At 41.3% G+C, this 15,123-nt stretch overlaps 1 protein-coding gene across 1 annotated transcript in view; it reads right to left on the bottom strand.

The window, feature by feature from the left end:
* PEX7 (peroxisomal biogenesis factor 7) overlaps nucleotides 1-15,123 on the bottom strand; it is a 99,746-nt gene that overhangs the window by 33,574 nt on the left and 51,049 nt on the right. The window contains exon 8 of the mRNA XM_075267958.1: nucleotides 9,037-9,092. Within this exon, the coding sequence (XP_075124059.1) occupies nucleotides 9,037-9,092 (56 nt within the window). The remainder of the gene's footprint in view (nucleotides 1-9,036; nucleotides 9,093-15,123) is intronic.

Raw genomic sequence — 15,123 nt, 5'->3', positions numbered from 1 at the left:
AGAAGAATCAGAGCTGTTTTGAAGGGGTTCAGTCTGATAATATTGTTGTATCCCAGATCATTACCACCTACTGGTTTACATGGGGCGTTCCAGGTTCTTAAAGATATCCCATATCCACAGGAATATGAATACAGCAATGAGCTGTTCCATTCATCTCTATGGAAGTGCAACTTGGCTATCTCCAGCAGTCACATACAAATGAATAAAACGGTATTGCTCTTGGATGACCTGCAATTCCATTTACACAGAGCACAAGTCACATTTTGAATTTGGGGGGTTTGTGGATAGGAAAGGACTAGTTTTGCAACCTAAATTAAGGGCTTATGGGTTGTTGTTTTTTGTAATGTAGATTGTGATCCCCATATAGGGCTCACATTGTACATTTTTCCCCTATCAGTAGGTCTTTGGAGTATGGGAGGAAATCCATGCAAACACGGGGAGAACATACAAACTCCTTGCAGATGTTGTTCCTGGCAGGATTTGAACCCAGGACTCCAGTGCTGCAAGTCTGTAGTGCTAACCACTGAGCCCCCATGTTGCCCCTAAGGCTTAATGTTTGTGCAGTCTATTCCTGAAGTCATGGGTTATCCCATACCCCTCTCAATCCACTCTTTTTGTTAACTCACAGATATTATACAACAGCATAGATTTAAGTAATAGATGCCTGTAGTCAGATTACAAAGGGTTTCTTTTTAGTTTGTTCCCATGACTTAGGAGCTGTAGGCACTAAACAGTAGAATTTTATATACATACTAGCCTCTGCCCGCGACTTTGTCTGCGGGTTGTTGGTGTTGATGATCCGCCTATATTCAGCAAATTGCTGCAGTCGATGGCTTGCCTGCTGCGGCATTTCGGCAGCTCTCAAGCTGTCCTGCCGCTGACCTTGTTCCTTGCAGCGTGCCTATGATTGTTCCGGCATCTCAGCAGCTCACTGGGATGCCATATAATGAGTGTGTTGTTGGCGTTGATGATCCCCCTCAGCTCCGCTTGATGAGAAGTCTGTGACTTCTGGCTTCCTTCATAGCTCCCGTTGTTTGCGACAAATTAGATTTTCTTTTTCCAGGCATGTTGAAACTTGTCAAACTGCCAATTTGGATTAAAGGTGTTTGCCCATGTGAGTTTGTCAGCATTGCCTGGAGTAGATCAGATAATATGCAAATACACATTGTAAGCCGATGGCTGGGCAGATAATGGAGGGGGTGTACATCTCACCCAGACTACTCAGGTGCGTGAGATGAGAAAACTCCAGAAAGATCGTTTCTCAGCAGATAACTATTGGGCTGGATTTTTAGGAATGGCAGGTAGGTTGGTAGTGGGACCTGTCATTCCACCCCCCTCCAGTCCACACTTTGTGGATGTTCCGGCAGCGACTCGGCTGCATAGAGTCTGCTCATCAAGGGAGGCTTAAGAAGTCAGCTCCTGCAGCAGACTGTACACAGAGCTTGGCTGGAGTGCCAACACAGAGGTCATATTTTTGGAGCTGTGTCCTGAAAGCCTCAACTGACTTTTGATTTCTGTTATTCTAGGTGAGGTAACCTATTCTATGTTTTGTTAGAGCCTAGCCGGGCAGGTGTTTATTTTTGTATTGTTTCCTTTTGTTGCTGCACTACCTTTTTGAGTTAAAATAAACTCTACCTTTGTTTTGGACTAAAGAATCTGGACTTTTGTGTCTATGCCACCCCACCTAGCAACCCCAGACCCTGACAGTGTACACTGAAGGTTAGTGTGTGTTTACACAGAGAGATAACAGCCCTTGCTTTCTCAGAAGCTAAGATAAGAGCAGTGTAATATAGTATATGAACATAAATTGATAACAGTCATGAAACCATGTCATTTACCGGGATAAAAAGTAGCCTGTGTGTTAATCGAGGTTACAATCTATGTGCCGAATTTCATTCAAATCCGTTCAGCCGTTTTTGCGGGATTGAGGAACAAACACACAAACTTTCACATTTATAATATTAGTAGGATAGGATAGGATATATATTTTAATTTTTAAAAATATTTGCAAGATTGCGCTGTTTTGAATGAATAGGGCTCTGCAGCCACACCAGCCTTTTTACTTTTCTTTATACAGGACATTCATTTTTTAATACACAAAGCAAGCAATACATAAATACTGGCTGCCTAGTATTTTTTAATGCTTTGTGATTAAATGTTACATAGGCTGTGTGACTAGGAAGCTGTATTTTCTCAGTGCCTGCAGCTTAACTGTGTGCACTAGCCCTTTCTTTACAGCTCTCTATTAAATAACATCAGTTTTGTTAATAGATTATTGTGTCACTTCTTACTAGCTGAAATAGTAGAAGATACACCTTACAGCCTTATGGAAATAAGTTACTTTATTATCAAACCACAGATAAAATGGTGAACTGGGTCAGTCCCAATAGAGCAGACCAATATCTCAAGGGTGTAATTAACTAAGCAACTAATGATGCGCATTATGGAAACAGAGAACACTAAATTCCACTAGAAGGCAACAAAGAATTTACCGCCACTCAACCAGAAAGCAAGGCACACCTCTGTGAATTCAACTTGTGAGCTTCTGTGGGGTGTTGGGTTGGACATGATGTACTTGTATTTGCATATACTGAAAAATAATATCTGGAAATACAATGGTATTGTAGACATTTCATTATCATCATTATTGGAAACTTTTCTTCAGGGCCCCTACCTAGAACGAATACTTGATAGTGATGGTTATGGGTGCTGCAAAGATATCTCAGATACTTGAAAGGGATACAGCTGTAGTACCCAGAACTGCAGTTATCAAGAATATGGTGAGTGAGTAGCGCAGCCCCCAGTATGTAAACAATACTGGGACAGTATAATATGCTCTGTAGTGGCCCCCACACAGTATTGTGTGCTCCAGAGTGGCCCCCACATAGTATTATATGTGGCAGAGAGGCACATACACAGTATTAACTGCTCTGCAGTGGCCCCAATACAGTATTATATGCTCCGCAATTGCCCCAAGACAGTATTATATGCTCTGCAATGGCCCTCAGACAGTATTATATGCTCTCCAATGGCCTCCGCACAGAATTATATGCTCCACAGTGGCCCCACACAGTATTATAGGCCTTGTAGTGGCCCCTACACAGTATTATAGGCTCCACAATGGCCCCTACACAGTATTGTATGTCCACAGTGGCTCCCATACGGTATTATATGCTCACAGAGACCCACACACATTACTATATGCTAACAGTGGCACCCACAATGTATCATATGCTTCCAAGAGCCCCCTCACCCCTAGAGCCAGTGCTATTATTATACTCTGGGTCTCATCAGGCTCCAGAGTATAATAAAAAGAGGCTCTGGAGAACTGATTAAAAATAATAAACAATTATACTCACCTTACCTAACCTCTCCTGGGCATCTTTGATCCATCCGGTTGCATTTTCCATCCTTGGTCCTCTTCCCTCTGGCACTGAGGTTATGTGCTGCAAACATCACTGCTGGGGCCTGTGATTGGACCTCAGTGGTCACGTAGGGCATGATGATATCATTACGCCGGTGTGCCCCATGTGACCGCTGAGGCTCAATCACAGGCCCCAGCAGTAAAACCTGTCATAAGTGACCTCAATCACCAGCTGGAAGAGCCCCAGATGCCACGCCCAGGACAGGTGAGTATAAGTATTTTTTTTTTATTCTGTGTCACCTCCCCTGGGTTGGTGTGTATTGGAAAGGGGCCCTGCCTGGTCTTTTTCCACTACCAGCGGTAGGGGAACCAGGCTTTCCTCAACCACTATCATGATGGTCCTGGACCCTGGTCATTTCCAGCTGCCCGCAGATTCTGTGTATCTACGGGCCCAGTCTTGGTGGCACCCACTGCAACCACAATTGTTACGCCACTGTATATACTGTAACAAAAATTTAACAATCTCCCAAGTATATTTGGAATTAAGTTTCAATTGAAGTGTTAATTTCATTATATGCATGGATCTTTACAAACAAAATCACACCAATTTAAACTTAGTCTCTGTGGGCATTATCTATTTTCAACACTTGACTTGTGTGAGTTTACTATGTCAAACAATGGTTTTAAAAAAAAATAAAATCAGTAAAATTTAAATAAAAATTTCAGCCTTAAAAATGTCTGTTTAGTATGCTGGGAAAATGACAGCGTTCTTAAGAACGCCAGGTGTTGGCACAATAAAAGAAAATAAAAAACCTAAGCAAGGCCCCATAAATAACATGTCCTCTACTAGCGTATTAGGAACATGTTTTAGAAATAAATAAAAATTAAACAATTTATTGCAGACAGTAAGACATGAGCCTGAGTCAGCTCTGGCAGAGATTACACTGTGCATCGTGCCGCACTTAAGCAGCCACAATTGGGCTTCTGGCTTTTGCTACCTGAAAGCAGCAATTAACAAAGCGATAGATCTTTCCAGTTCACCAGCACAGTCAGATCTAAACATAGGAAGCAGATACGGAGTAGGAGGGTAGAGGAAATGGGGACTCTCACATCACATAGGAAGGGATTAAAAGATGAATCTCATTTACAAACATAACATGCAGAATTTTAGCATCTCCTGAGACTATAGCAGCCCACTATGTGTTAATATTACAAGCATTGCAACTGCTTCCAGGAAAGAGTTTATACAGAAAACTTGTAGAAGCAATTCATTTCGTATTTTCATTATAAGTTTTTTTTTTAACATCTATTTATTACCTTCTATCTACCTTCTATGTATTTTCATCTATTTATTACCTGTACTATGTATTACCTGTTTTCTTATTGTAAATTTTATTATTTGTTTGGGGTTTGATTATGGGTGCTGCCATGTTTGAGCTGCTATTAATGGAATTTAGAGATACATCTACAGTCCATGTAAAACATCTGCAGATGTTTACTGAGATATATGGATGGGTGGTCTAAAAATGCTGTGCGACCTGTAGGTTGGGGGGCTGAGGTGAGCTGGTGACCAGTGGATCCCATAATACAAGTTTCATCTGCCGGTGATGTCAATGAGACGCTGATAAGTGAGTAGCGTAGTACACTGTGTACAGAACAGTGAGCGTAGAGGCCTATATCACAGACAGCAACACCGAGATGGCTCACACAACTAGCCAGAATGTTGGCTCATGTCACTAAAAACCCACTGATCATTTATCTTAGCTAGGTCCTCTTATTTCATCTGTCTGTGTCACTGTTCCTTAAAATGAATCTGAGTCACATGGAGTCACATGGATTTGTGTGCTGTGATATTTATCAGTATAGTACTTTTTCTGAAAAGTCCACTTTATGTGTTGCAGTACTCACATCACAGTGAAGAGTGTGTGTGTGTGTGTGCGTGTGTGTGTGTGTATGCATGTGGAGGGGGGTTTCTTGACCTTTATGAACTTCCCTGCTCATGAATATGGAGGAATCAATCCTCAATGTGAAGTGAGCACTGCAACTAAGAAAACATACATTGCACTGAAGTCAGTGTGCCCGACATAACCTTATGCTGACCTCTCTGAGGTGCTATGGGAAGAATATGCAAATCTGCCTTCCATGATGTAATTAGGAAGACAGTTGCTGCCTCAGTGTTGCAAACCAATAGAGGGCGCTCACTGGAATGTGCAAGCCTGTCTTAAGACAGGATTCCAGTGAAATAACCCAATAATGGCTGCTCCCTTTAGCCTCATGCCCGACCTTCCAGAGGCTGAATTCAGCGCACTGTTGGCTTTCCAGCGGTATATAAAACCGCATGTGCCCCAACTCATGAAAAGTCCTCTTTAAGGGGTGTTGTGTAGGAGAGGACAATATGGGTCGGGTGCCTGGAGAAGTGAGGAGTCAAAGATGTCTATGTTGGAAATCACAGCTGGAAGAGGTGGTCACGGTGGTCCAGAGGAGCGATTAGTCAGGGACGTCTCCGGTAAGTCACCACAAAATGTTACTCACTGCATTCACTGTTAATGTTACCACTAGCAAACCCCCCCCCCCTAGTATTCAGTCCGGCGGTTGGGGGGGGCCTTTCTGTCGTCTGCCTCAGGAAGCAGAAATGCTAGGTTCACCACTGATTGTCCGTTACAAGATTTTAGCAACGGATACTAGGAGAATCATCCCAAATCCGTTAAAAATTCCTTTGATTTCAATGGGATTTTATCCAGTGTCCGATACTGATTGTTAGTGTCTCCGTTTACACCAAATCTGTCACATGTCCGTTACTTTTCGTGGGCAAATAAATCCTGCATGCAGGACTTTTGCATCTGTGAAAAATAACGGTTTCATAAGGGATGTCAAATGTCCATTATACTGTCTGTTATTACTGTTCCTAAGAAAAAAAACAAAAGCAAAAAAACGGACAGTATAAAAATGAACACTAATTGCTAATGTGCCCATTGAATGGATCAGTTAAAAAGAACAAAAAAAACCCAGACACATTAACATCATTTAGTGTCCGTTAATGCCTATAATGATAGGTGACCGTTTTTTGTTTTTTTTTAACGGACACTTTCAGAACGGACATCCAACAGTAGTGTGAACCCACCCTTAGGCATTTACAATACTGTGTACAGCGCTGAGATGTGTTATGAGTTGACACATTCATCATAGTTAGAATTTTAGGATCCACATAAAACATACACTGAAAAGAGTCAGTACTTGGGGTGTACAGTGCAATGCACTCAAGTCGATGCTTAACAAACTAATTGTGTTAATGGAGGTATCCTGCACTTCTGAAAAAAATCACTAAATGACAAATGTTATTTGTGCACTTTAGCAATTAGAAAGAAATGCTGACATCCCTGAACCGAACTAATAAGTCACTCAGACTAATTATTTTATTTAGGAGTGAATGTCACCAATCTCAGACTGAAAGAGCGCGGAGAGCTGCCATTCATTTACAATGCCAAACATCATATTGACAGAAAAGCAGACATTATTCACTAGTGTAAAATTGTGCTTCTTAATACTCTCTTTATTGTGTTGCTAGCAGGTATTAGAACGACAATGGATTTATTTCTGAACAGCATAAAGGGGTTATCCCACAACTGGCATTTATCACCTATCATTGGACAAGTGATAAACGTCTGATCCCAAGGGGCCTCAGTGATCATTAGAAGGGGGTCCACAGCTGCTCTTTCTTCGTGACACCAAGACCCCAGTGAGGAGGAGTTTGAATGTAGTGACAGTCGCACATTGACCTTGCCTTTCCATTCACTGTTCATGGGGATGAAGAAACCGCTGCACTTCCACTTCTCCATCATTCCCATTGACCGACAAGAGGGAGACCATTTTTGTGACATTTTAAAAGGTTAAAGAAACGGACATCCCCACGTATGCCTGAACAGCCTTTAAAAAGGCTATTCAGGCACCGCTAATCTAATTTTAAACCCCCTGCCCATTTTAAAATAAAACTATAAAAACATATATGTAAATGATACCTGAACGTGCACGCTGGGCGGTCGTGCACGATCCGACGTCATCTTGGGTCCCTCCTTCCTCTTCTTTCTTCTTCCAGTGACGTCCTCCTCTTCTGGCTCTTCTCCGCCTTCATCTTCTGTTTTTCCGGCAGGTTGTGTTTAAATCCCGAGCGTGCACAGTAGCGCTCCAGAGGGAGCGCTACTGCGCACGCGCCGCCACCATTTTTGTTCTAGTTCTAAGTATCCTTAGAACTACGCGAGCAGGCGCAGAACGCTCGCGAACGTCTTCATATCCAGAAGAAAAGAAGATGAAGGCGGAGCCAGGACAGGAGGACATCACTGGAAGAAGAAAAAAGAGGAAAGAAAGACCAAAGATGACGTCGGATTGTGCACGACTGCCCAGCGTGCACGTTCAGGTATCATTTACATATATGTTTTTATAGTTTTATTTTAAAACGGGCAGGGGGTTTAAAATAAGTATACCAATATGTATACCGGTGCCTGAATAGCCTTTTTACGTGGGGCTTTTTACGTGGGGCTCATACAGCATAATTTTGAGCCCCTTTAAAATTGTGCTATTAAAAAATATAACTAGTCAAGTAAAATACTCTAAGCTTTATAAGACTACATTTGTTGGTAAGAAAAAGCTTGGTCTTGTAAAGCAACTGTGAGAAGGTGACAGGCAGAGTGTTGGAGTCCCGGTATTTCTCACCCAGGTTTCTGACCTATGTGTGGTCCAGGGCAGGTCTTGAATAAGCTGCAGCCTCAGGTGTGGGTCCTGAGGCTTCTTACTGGGCCATAAAAGGCTGCAGAGCCTGCACTTTAGGGCAGATCCTGGGAGGAGAGGCTTTGATTGGCTCTGTCTTGAAACGCTGAGAGTCTGGTGAGATGATACTGTACTACTGTTTTGGCTGATTCGTATGGCTGGTACAGTTAGTATTTTCTGCTTAGTTAGCACTTAGATGAGCAGGTTTTGTTTTTGCCTGAAGTTAAGGCTGTATTTTATTATCCTGTGCCTGATTTAAAAGGTTTATTTATTATGCTGTTTTTTTAAATGAGGGCGGGTTCACACCTGCACCCGGTCTCCGCTTTGCAGGTTTCCGTCTTCTGCCTGAGAAACTGGACAGGAGACGGAAACCGGCAGTGAGTCTTCAAACCCATTCATTTGAATGGGTTTGCAAAGTGTTCGCCTGTAAGCGTCTTCTGCCTCTCTGCAGCGAAACTGTTTTTTTTTTTTAACTGGACACAAAGTCAGACATGCAGGTCTGGTTAACAAAAAAAAACCTGGTTTCGCCACGGAGACCAGAAGACACTCACGGGCAGACACCGACTGCTGGGTTTCCGTCTTCTACCCGAGAAACTGGACAAACCGGAGGCCGTGCGCAGGTGTGAACCCGCCCTGAACCGGTTTTTGCTGCTAGATTTGTGTCTCTGTCTCTGACTGGTTGGGTCTGCACCACTGCTTCTACTGAGCTACCTTCCCCACACAACTATAAAAAAAATACACAATTTTTGGGCATTACTGAACCATGGCTGACGTTCCAAGATTTTGTGCTTTTTTTTTTTCACCTCAAAATCCTCCTTCAAAAATCTCCATGTGAAGTCTCCCTAACGGTTTTGTAAACCCAACTGTAATATTTAAAGATATCTAAATAATAAATATGATAAAACTCATACCTGACGGTGAAATCATAAGAGCATGATCCCAAAATACTTGAATGAAAGGGAGAAAACTGAAAGAGAAAAAAATATAATTAGATAAAAACAACCTGAGCAATCGCGAAACAGCAGCAAACAACAGATTTGAGGAAGTCCTCTTTTTAAGCCTCACAACATACTAATATATTTTTTATACCAATTCTTAATATCAACAACTCAAGAAAGCAAATTTAAACACATTTTTTTAAATAATGTTTCATTGGTATTTTATAGCAGTATTCTGAAATGCCTAAAGTAAAATGTTAACACAAAGTAATAAATCTGTTATTATTTTGCCAACAACTCATAAGTTCTTTATTGACAGCTGCAATGCCTTGAGCATCATGTAAAATTAGTACAATGGTGGGTTACCCCCATATTGCGTAAATGTGGGCATGTGACATACAGTGAATATGACAAATACGCTTCATACTGAAATATAGTAGTAATAACTGTAAGCAACCAACAAATGACTCATTCACTCTGGGTAAAGAATATGCTATGAAGGCTATTTTATAAAATCAAATGTGGCATAAACTCACTTCTATTATTATTGAGCATGGCATAAAATACCATATACTCAAAGTACGGGTACGTAGAGAAATCTGTAGGAAAGGTTTGCTTTTATAGTTATACATTAATTCTAGTACATGGTCACCTTACAGGAGAACAGCTAATAACGTCTGGGTCCCACACCTATCTTCATAACCCTGATTCCCTCTATCTTCTGTTCTGACTGGTGCTGCAGTTGCTGTGAATAGAGGCAGGCCGCACATACGCAGCCCTTTCCCGAAAACAATCAAGGAAGTGTAAAGCTATGGCCCAAATGTCCTGAGGCAGTACTAGGGATGTCTGTAATGAGATTGCCCCTATGAAACGCTGCGACAGGTCCTCTTTAAAAATGTTAGCTTTTAAATGGTGCAACAAATAATTCAACTAGTTATTTTACATGCTGAAATTGGGCCATAGTAAATTATGTATCCACCTTAAAGGGGATGTCGTGATATATATATATATATATATATATATATATATATATATACACACTCACCGGCCACTTTATTAGGTACACCTGTCCAACTGCTCGTTAACACTTAATTTCTAATCAGCCAATCACATGGCGGCAACTCAATGCATTTAGGCATGTAGACATGGTCAAGACAATCTCCTGCAGTTCAAACCGAGCATCAGTATGGGGAAGAAAGGTGATTTGAGTGCCTTTGAACGTGGCATGGTTGTTGGTGCCAGAAGGGCTGGTCTGAGTATTTCAGAAACTGCTGATCTACTGGGATTTTCACGCACAACCATCTCTAGGGTTTACAGAGAATGGTCCGAAAAAGAAAAAACATCCAGTGAGCGGCAGTTCTGTGGGCGGAAATGCGTTGTTGATGCCAGAGGAGAATGGCCAGACTGGTTCGAGCTGATAGAAAGGCAACAGTGACTCAAATAGCCACCCGTTACAACCAAGGTAGCCAGAAGAGCATCTCTGAACGCACAGTACGTCGAACTTTGAGGCAGATGGGCTACAGCAGCAGAAGACCACACCGGGTGCCACTCCTTTCAGCTAAGAACAGGAAACTGAGGCTACAATTTGCACAAGCTCATCGAAATTGGACAATTGAAGATTGGAAAAACGTTGCCTGGTCTGATGAGTCTCGATTTCTGCTGCGACATTCGGATGGTAGGGTCAGAATTTGGCGTCAACAACATGAAAGCATGGATCCATCCTGCCTTGTATCAACGGTTCAGGCTGGTGGTGGTGGTGTCATGGTGTGGGGAATATTTTCTTGGCAGTCTTTAGGCCCCTTGGTACCAATTGAGCATCGTTGCAACGCCAAAGCCTACCTGAGTATTGTTGCTGACCATGTCCATCCCTTTATGACCACAATGTACCCAACATCTGATGGCTACTTTCAGCAGGATAATGCGCCATGTCATAAAGCTGGAATCATCTCAGACTGGTTTCTTGAACATGACAATGAGTTCACTGTACTCCAATGGCCTCCACAGTCACCAGATCTCAATCCAATAGAGCATCTTTGGGATGTGGTGGAACGGTAGATTCGCATCATGGATGTGCAGCCGACAAATCTGCAGCAACTGTGTGATGCCATCACGTCAATATGGACCAAAATCTCTGAGGAATGCTTCCAGCACCTTGTTGAATCTATGCCACGAAGAATTGAGGCAGTTCTGAAGGCAAAAGTGGGTCCAACCCGTTACTAGCATGGTGTACCTAATAAAGTGGCCGGTGAGTGTGTGTGTGTATATATATATATATATATATATATATATATATATATATATATATATACAGTCCTATGAAAAAGTTTGGGCACCCCTATTAATCTTAATCATTTTTTGTTCTAAATATTTTGGTGTTTGCAACAGCCATTTCAGTTTGATATATCTAATAACTGATGGACACAGTAATATTTCAGGATTGAAATGAGGTTTATTGTACTAACAGAAAATGTGCAATATGCATTAAACCAAAATTTGACCGGTGCAAAAGTATGGGCACCCTTATCATTTTATTGATTTGAATTCCCCTAACTACTTTTTACTGACTTACTGAAGCACAAAATTGGTTTTGTAACCTCAGTGAGCTTTGAACTTCATAGCCAGATGTATCCAATCATAAGAAAAGGTATTTAAGGTGGCCAATTGCAAGTTGATCTCCTATTTGAATCTCCTCTGAAGAGTGGCATCATGGGCTACTCAAAACAACTCTCAAATGATCTGAAAACAAAGATTGTTCAACATAGTTGTTCAGGGGAAGGATACAAAAAGTTGTCTCAGAGATTTAACCTGTCAGTTTCCACTGTGAGGAACATAGTAAGGAAATGGAAGACCACAGGGACAGTTCTTGTTAAGCCCAGAAGTGGCAGGCCAAGAAAAATATCAGAAAGGCAGAGAAGAAGAATGGTGAGAACAGTCAAGGACAATCCACAGACCACCTCCAAAGAGCTGCAGCATCATCTTGCTGCAGATGGTGTCACTGTGCATCGGTCAACTATACAGCGCACTTTGCACAAATAGAAGCTGTATGGGAGAGTGATGAGAAAGAAGCCGTTTCTGCACGTACGCCACAAATAGAGTTGCCTGAGGTATGAAAAAGCACATTTGGACAAGGCAGCTTCATTTTGGAAACAAAAATTGAGTTGTTTGGTTATAAAAAAAGGCGTTATGCATGGCGTCCAAAAAGAAACAGCATTCCAAGAAAAACACATGCTACCCACTGTAAAATTTGGTGGAGGTTCCATCATGCTTTGGGGCTGTGTGGCCAATGCCGGCATCGGGAATCTTGTTAAAGTTGAGGGTCGCATGGATTCCACTCAGTATCAGCAGATTCTTGAGAATAATGTTCAAGAATCAGTGACGAAGTTGAAGTTACGCCGGGGATGGATATTTCAGCAAGACAATGATCCAAAACACCGCTCCAAATCCTCAGGCATTCATGCAGAGGAACAATTACAATGTTCTGGAATGGCCATCCCAGTCCCCAGACCTGAATATCATTGAACATCTGTGGGATGATTTGAAGCGGGCTGTCCATGCTCGGCGACCATCTAACTTAACTGAACTTGAATTGTTTGTCCAAAATACCTTTATCCAGGATCCAGGAACTGATTAAAAGCTACAGGAAGCGACTAGAGGCTGTTATCTTTGCAAAAGGAGGATCTACTAAATATTAATGTCACTTTTCTGTTGAGGTGCCCATACTTTTGCACCGGTCAAATTTTGGTTTAATGCATATTGCGCATTTTCTGTTAGTACAATAAACCTCATTTCAATTCTGAAATATTACTGTGTCCATCAGTTATTAGATATATCAAACTGAAATGGCTGTTGCAAATACCAAAATATTTAGAACTAAAAATGATTAAGATTAATAGGGGTGCCCAAACTTTTTCATAGGACTGTATATATATATATATATATATATTTTTTTTTTTTTTTAATTTTTTAATTTTTTTTATGGTCCATCCTTAGGATAGGCCATAAACAATATCTGATTGGGGAAGGAGCCAACACCCAGCCCTCTTATGCATCAGCTGTTTGGGGCTATATACAGCGTATGTAGCCAGAAGCAGATGTGTTCATACACTGCATAATGCCTGAGCAGAATGACTGTGGCTAAACAAACATTAGGCATAATATATAATTTACACCAAATTATCTGGTGTAAAAAAAAATTTGCAAACCTCACTTTTGTGAAAGCAAAAGTATTGTGGCAGTTGTAGTATTTTTAAGATCATTTATGGCAGTTTACTGGTGTAACTGATCAATGAAGTCTACGCAGGCTATGTTGTAGATTTCTGCAGAGGCGCTTGGCTGCAGCTTTTATCAGGCGGCAATACGCCAGTCATCATAAATATGCCCAATTGACGACAGTGTATGGAGCCATCTGAGTCTAGTCATGTACATTGTATAGTAGAGGGATTCAGTACTGCTCCAGAGACCTGGTCCATGGGGAACCCAGGTGCTGGTCCCCCAATAATCATATTTTTATGGCCCATGCGAAGGATAGGCCATTCCAAAAAAAAAAAAAACCTTTAATTTTAATAACGATTTTTGACTGTCAGAATTTGCAAACTCTAACACATGCATAAAAACTTTAAAAAAAAATACTAGTCTTTTAAAAAGAAATTTCAACAAAGGAAAACTATAAAAAATGTTTAATATTTCTTGGAGCACAATGTAAACTCCATTATTTCATATCCTGCATTCAGATCCAAGTTGGTAGGTCAAGATGTATGCAGACTGCTTTGATCTTGGGAAAAGAAACAATAATTAGGTGGATCTTCCCCTGCCATTTACCTAATTATCTACTGAAAGGAATTTCTTTGCTTGATGCACAAAAGATTGAGAGCTCCTCTGAGTCATGGAAATAAATGGCCAGTTATTAAATGAACAACAAATGAGAACTTTTGCCTGAGCAAAAAAAGCCTTTGTATCACATGATAATGGCGGAAAATTGGTTTATCTCACAGATTATATGCAGATTAAGTCTAGGTAATCTATTGCAACAGCAGGAAATGTGAACATTTACACAAGGTACAGACCATGAATGTTGGGAAAAATTTCTGGTTTTCAGATTATGAGCATGGTTCCATCATGTACATCGCATAATGATGTGACTCGTAACACATAGTTACAACCAAAATTTAGAAAAAAACCCAAAACCAAACATCTTAAAAAAAAGTTGGAACATTGCCATGTCTACCCATTCTCATCTCAAGTAGGATTCTATATTTTCAACAGTCCCAGTTCCTATTTTCCAGACTTTCTTACTGTGCCAAGTGTTTTCTATTGGTGAAAGGTCTGGATTGAAGGCAGGCCAGTTCAGAACCCAAACTCATCTTCTGCAATGCCATGCAGTATGTGCTTTAGCATTGTATTAGAGAAATATGCAAGACGTTCCCTAAAAGAGAAATTGTCTAAATGGGAGTGTATGTTGTTCTAAAACTTCTTTATACAACACAGCATTGATAGCGCGTTTTAAGATGTATAAGATGCCTCGGACTACAATGGAGCAGCAAAGCAGTACCTATGCTTGCAGCTACAGTTTATATGATGAGTGAGCAGTGCAGTTCTGCTACACTGTCTCGGTACCAATGATCTGTGGGGGTCCGGAGTGCTGGATCTTCAAATAGCTACACTGTCTACCAATAAGTATTTGGACACCTGTGGTAGAATAGAAAACAACATTTATTCATATTCAATAGTTGGTAGAGCCTCCACAAGCGACAATTATAGCCTCAACTCTCCGGGACATGCTTTCCACAAGTCCTTGTATGACGACTAGTGGTATTTTATCCCATTCGGCTTTGAGAAGGCAGGTAAGTTTGTTTTTTGTTTCACCGATTTTGGACTGCTGCTGCACCACTTAGTTCAGCGATCCAACTCGATAGGGTTCAAGTCTGGGCTCTGGGCAGGCCAGTCCAGTCGGTTTACCTGATTGTCACTGTAACCAAGCCATGGTAGACCTCGCTACATGATAGCTGGCGTTGTATCCTGGAAGTAACATTGGTCTGACCCAGATAACTGCCATAATGTAGG

This window comes from Leptodactylus fuscus, chromosome 3 (genome assembly GCF_031893055.1).
Source record: "Leptodactylus fuscus isolate aLepFus1 chromosome 3, aLepFus1.hap2, whole genome shotgun sequence".
Lineage (NCBI taxonomy): Eukaryota > Metazoa > Chordata > Amphibia > Anura > Leptodactylidae > Leptodactylus > Leptodactylus fuscus.
This window is presented reverse-complemented; position numbering and strand designations above follow the sequence as displayed.